The sequence below is a fragment of the Mya arenaria genome, chromosome 4, assembly GCF_026914265.1.
Source record: "Mya arenaria isolate MELC-2E11 chromosome 4, ASM2691426v1".
NCBI classification, from domain to species: Eukaryota; Metazoa; Mollusca; class Bivalvia; order Myida; family Myidae; genus Mya; species Mya arenaria.
The window spans coordinates 74,982,326-74,988,044 of NC_069125.1; the positions used below are offsets into that span (position 1 = coordinate 74,982,326).

Below are 5,719 nucleotides of genomic sequence, written 5' to 3' on the forward strand. Positions count from 1 at the left end.
CATGTCATTTTTTTTTAACAAAATACGAAAATATAATTTAGTTGTCTTAAGATTTTTTTTTCCAAAAATAAACAAAAAAAATATGGCTAAACTGCAATCAAAAGTTATTATTGTGAAGAAAAAATGTTTGCAACTTAAGCCTTTTGATTCTACGGTGTTAATAACATAACATTAGTTTTATTAGCATTAATGTTGTGACAACATCATAGCCATGCAAAAATAACATTCAATGAATTTTGGGGATACGATTCTCTGCATCAAATAAAATGAATACAAAATGACTTCCTGATTTCTTTATACCATTTCCTGAAAAAATCACTCCTTCGAAAATATACTGTATGCATAGTTGGGTTGCTATATAAAGAATTAAATGATTGAGTATTGGACGAAAATCCTTTCATCAAATTCTAAGAATATTTTTTTGGATAGTGTTCCGAAGTAATGCTTGATAACGTCCTCAACTACAAATGGTTTTATATGTTCAAGTTGTGTTTAAAAATGCAGACTTAAATATATCTCTTCTTCAAAGGATGAAATAAAGAATTATCTATCTATCAAACAACGCACGGTTGTATATCCGTCTAAAATATAAATGAAACAGACATTTTTAAGATCTTCACAATCTCAAAAAAGTTTTTTTTTATACGAGTATACGTCCATACTTGTACATGTAGGCCTCAAGTAGAGTCGGCAAGTATCAATTCTTTGGCTAGACATTCTTTATTCCCACCTCAGATAAGTAGATCCAATATTTTAACCATGCTAGAAATTCTTATCTTGCCGACGGGCGAGGATAAAATGCCCGTATGGAACTCCTTTTTAATGGTCACCACATTGAAATTACCTCCCTTGTTGAAGACTGTCGTCTGTAGCATCATGGAAACCTTGTCTTGTGGCTATATTTAGATTGCTATATAAATTATTTCTCGCTTCAAATGTCACCATAAGACAGTTTTCACGCACCTTTCAAGGAATAATGCTTCACTCTCCTTAGAACTATTTAAAGACCGATTTGACTATTAACATAATCTGAATCACTGCGCGCATATTCATGACCACCACGAATTATCGCATATCCATACGCAATTATTTTCACTAAGCACAAGAGTTCCAGCATTTTTTTTACTTACATTTGTTTAACTGAGGTGGGAGAAAAAGCATCTACCATAGCCGCTCGTGTAAGATAGGTTCATTCCGACCCGAGCGTAGGGTGTTATGCGAAAACGAGGTTTACCGAGTGTATCTTACACTCTCGGCAATGGAAGATACTTTTAGTCTTTCAGAGGTATGACGTACGCACAACCGCTCTACATTTATCAACAAAACTGACAATAGCACGGTAGCGGAGACGTTGACCCCCTGTTTAGCCCTGCTTGAACCTGAGTGACAGCCGGTGTAGATCGGCAGCGAAGCTATTTATTCGACATTTTAGTGTAATACTAAAACTGCAATATCTAATAATTATATTTCAGTCACTGCGTTTGTCTGGATGTAACTCGAGTCATTTCAGAAAGTGTTTTAAAACATAATTAAAAGATATGTATGAACGTTTGATCAAGGGAATAGTGCGGACACGAAGGCCTGAATGCATTAAATAGCATTGTTTAAAAACACTGCAGTGTAATGAGATTTATTAAAGAAAAGTATTTTCAGACAAAGGGACATAGTTTATTGCACTAAACATAAAAAGACAGACACAAAATTATACTGATAAAAATATATATATACACACTCTTCTTTCACACACTGCTATTGAAATATTAGAGGATTAGTTACAAAACACTACATGTACATGTGGGCTTCTCTTTATGCACTTCCTTCATCCAGGTATGACCTTCCTCATCCAGGTATGGAGCACATTTGTACGATATCGAAGGGAAAGTGATTAATGCGAAAATCAGCGAGCATACAAGTGAAATTTCGCAAACGACTTTTAAAAATTCAAATGCAAGTGTAACATGTACGCGTACAGGTTCACGTAGTGTTTCATAGCCTCTCTAATATCCCCACTGTAATTAACGCACACAGATGCTAATTTATCATAACAACTTGATCAAATCCCTGAAGCATGAATAATATGGCTATATGTCAGCAACAATTTAACTAGTCTCCGTATACATGTATTAAATACTTCATAAGCATGGCGAAAGGTTTAAATCAGAATATATGATAGTTTTCTCGTTTTTCCCTTCAGTACACTATCCTAGTAAAACTTTTTAAAAGACTAGTCTAGTCACGTAAATAAACACCATCTCATTTAGTTACGCAACTCAGAGATCTAGGGATGTCTGTTAGTTATGATAGCCATTTACGAGTATCTGGCTCCCGATCACAGGCACTGTGCTATCGTCCGTCTGTCTGTCCTTGTTCCAGCGAGGCAGGAACACCTGGGAGACCCCTGGACTGGGTGGGGGGACTTCTGTCTCTGATTCCCCGGACGAAGAGTATTCGGTGTCGGTGTCACTCTCCCCACCCGAGTCCCTTATCACCTTCCTGGTTGTGAACGTCCGCGCCTTGAACTCCATGCTGGTCTTGAACCAGCGTCGACACTCGTCTATGTGGTGGTCGATGCATGTGACGAAACTCTTCACCGGCCGCTTGGGGAACACAATCACAGTGTCAGAGAAGCGGCTGGGCCTCACGCGTGTCTCATACAGGGTCTGGCTCCGGTACCGCCGCTTCGTTGAGTTTGTGAAACATATCACTGAATCCCTGTATGCCACTGGTGTCAAACGAGGGACGAATGTAACTTCCTCATTGTAGCGTTTCATTGCGATAAAATCCACATAGGTAATGTCGTTTCTTTCGGTGTAAGTGGCAAAAGGTGACACGGAGACGGTTTCGCTCACCTGCTCAGGAACGAGCAGCCTGCAGTCCCTCATTTGTAACTATGGGCGGAGGTTCTCACGTTGAGTCACCTCACACGGCAAGGGTAGCCGGGGGGGCTAGTGTAGGGAGGGTTCAGACGGGCGTTACCGGGTCCGCGCCGGGATTACTGGGGACCGGGGGCAACTGCTCGTCGTTCTAACTACCTGAAAATACATGCAAGGTGTTTAAAAATGCAAGATACAGTTACAGCCATTTATCACGAGGCGTTACCTGACAACTGGGAGTTTATAAAGATAGCGCAGAGGCAATTAAGACGGTGGCGTCAAATGGTGATAATGACCTGGTTTAGTGGACTTTTTGCAACCTGTTTAGGGTTGAGTGAAGACACCGTGCACATGTATACCTGTCATCCATTCAGTTTTCGTTTCATATTTGATTTCATACAATGGCTGTAAATACGAAACACAGCCATACTTATTGATATTCAATTTTACATGCCAGCCAGATTGAATATTTAATTCATTATCGATCCGTGACGGTATTGCAATGCAAAGGTACATGACGCGTTCAGTTAAATGTTTATTGAGACAAGTTAAAGTCATAAAGTACGTAAATCAATAAGTTTTGTTTAATAAAAAATAAACACCTGGAACTCGCAATTGCCTCATTCCAGTCGGATAATAAGTCCAATGACAGTTTAATTACTTGAACTAAAAACTGATTTTACCTTTTTGAAGAAACACAGGATATCCACACATAGTCTTAAACAAAGTCCATTTCACGATGTGAAATTCTAAACCTTGGGCTTTATGGATAAGAGTGTTTTGTTATCCCACACTCGCGCGTGCAAGATTTATGTTTAGTTTCTGCTTACTGAATGGTTAAATCCTATTTCAATTTTGAATTGACACTCAATAAAGCCGCGAAAATTGAAATTATAAACACTTTGTGGTATATGATTATGCACAACATGCACACACGCAATGGTAAAGACTATAATCTAGTGCTATCAACACAACAAACTAAACAGACTTAACATGTAAAGAAACAATCAAATACTAGTGTCACTTTCACCACTGATCAATAGGATTTGTTATAAATAAATGATCGGAATGCGTTCTTGGTCAATATGTCGATCAATTCGGCTGCACAGGGGTACTGAAAGTATGTACTGCTCAACTGCTTAAGTCATATTTGGCCCGGTCTCCAAGCCACATTGTGTAACAGGGAATTGTCCTAGTATTATCCGGATCGCATACAGGAGACCGTCAGCTAGAAGTCATCCGGGTACGGTTTCGGAGGACAAATATTTATATAACATACCTGAACCAACTCCATACAAACCTGAAGCAGATATTACGAACAATTCATGGCGGTGAAGTTGGTGGTTGAGAATTCATTTTTTTGTCTTGTTTGCCGGTTATGTATGCATACATGTATGTATCAGCTCATCTAGTCCATTGTGGTAACAGAGGAGAGAAATGTGTTAATGTATTTGACCTTGCTAAGTAGAGAAAAGCTAGATCTAAATACTATGACATTTGTGGGAATGGATCTACGTCAAAAACGAACTGCGACGTCACCTTTAAGGCGGGGTTTGATCTAAAGTAAAGTCACTTTGCAAAAATCATCAAAATCCCATGTCGGAGTCCGACGTCAAATGTTTGCTGGGAATAATTTGTGTTGAAAGGTTTGTGTCTACCACTGATTTTAAGACAGGAAGGTTACTTTTCTCATGTGATTGTCAAGTTATACGATGTGAATTCATGAATAATTGATATTTCATCTTAAATAAGTAACAAAAAGTTAATATACTAGCTCTGATGCAAATGCGTTAAGTGTGCTCTATTCCATTTACCCCTTTCAATGCTTAATGCACAATGCTGAATCATGTGGCGATACCCGAAGTTTAGACACAAATTTCGAAGTGTTTAATATTTTGAAGTTTAAAACTTGACATATTATTGCAAAATCAAGCCCCACTTCACATTTTCTAATCTACTATGCCAATCTTGTATGAGATTATCGTTCAACCTTTATTACACTAATGGAACAAATAGTTTTACATTAGCAACTTCTTGATACAACCAGACGTACTATATATACCTAATGATGTGTTTGCACCACGTGATAGCGAAGTTTGAAAGTCCCTTTCTTGATATGTTTTAGATAACTTCATTCAAAAGTTTGCACAAGCTTGTTTGTGTATCTAGATTTAAATGAGCATGTTTAATAACATCGTCTTTCTTAAAAAATGGTTTGTTGGTCCACGTCGATGTACATGTATGTAATCATTTTTATCTTCAATATGTTTTCATGGCGATTTTCTGTTTCCCACCTACATGTATGTGTGTAATTACTGGGATTCGTATGTTCCATATTCTGTTTGGACATATTGTGATGTGCCGAGCTATTGCCGTGTGCGTTTTTCAACTTGGGGTAATCTTAGGTTGCTCAAATAATGCCGCGAGCGCGCCACCGTCTCCCATCATGGTAAACCGGCAATTGGAATGAACCTTACGCCCCAAATGCCGCCAATAAACATCATGCTTTACTTTGACAGAAAATAGCAGTGTTATTTGAGCTGTAACTGGGAGTAAGATTATTGTTATTGGTCCCAGGCTGTAACAAAATGAACTCTGGAAAATATAAAATTAGGCAAAAATACCTCCAAATCATAGGTCGTCTGTCGATGAACTCCCCGATGGTAAAGTAGCACAAAAAAGCATTTTAACGCATTTTTTTCATATTAAAACATCATCATCATCATCATCAAGTTATACCATAAGTTAATCCTTAGTTTTATCAAAGCTCAAAATAATACTGTCAAAGATACCTAATTCCGCTAAAAAATACATCAAATGCTAATACTAGTTGTTTGTAACCGCTT

At 38.0% G+C, this 5,719-nt stretch overlaps 1 protein-coding gene across 1 annotated transcript; it reads right to left on the reverse strand.

Moving 5' to 3' along the window:
• Nucleotides 1-1,616: 1,616 nt before the first annotated feature.
• Nucleotides 1,617-3,890, reverse strand: LOC128231926 (refilin-A-like). Its single transcript, XM_052945181.1, has 2 exons — nt 3,557-3,890; nt 1,617-3,032 (listed from the first exon to the last, which is right to left on the reverse strand). Exon 2 carries the CDS (start codon nt 2,880-2,882, stop codon nt 2,292-2,294), a length of 591 nt encoding a protein of 196 aa, XP_052801141.1. The 5' UTR covers nt 2,883-3,032; nt 3,557-3,890; the 3' UTR covers nt 1,617-2,291.
• Nucleotides 3,891-5,719: the final 1,829 nt, after the last annotated feature.

Coding starts and splice junctions, on each gene's coding strand:
- LOC128231926 (XM_052945181.1), bottom strand. CDS start 2,882: ATGAGGGACTGCAGGCTGCTCGTTCCTGAGCAGGTGAGCGAAACCGTC.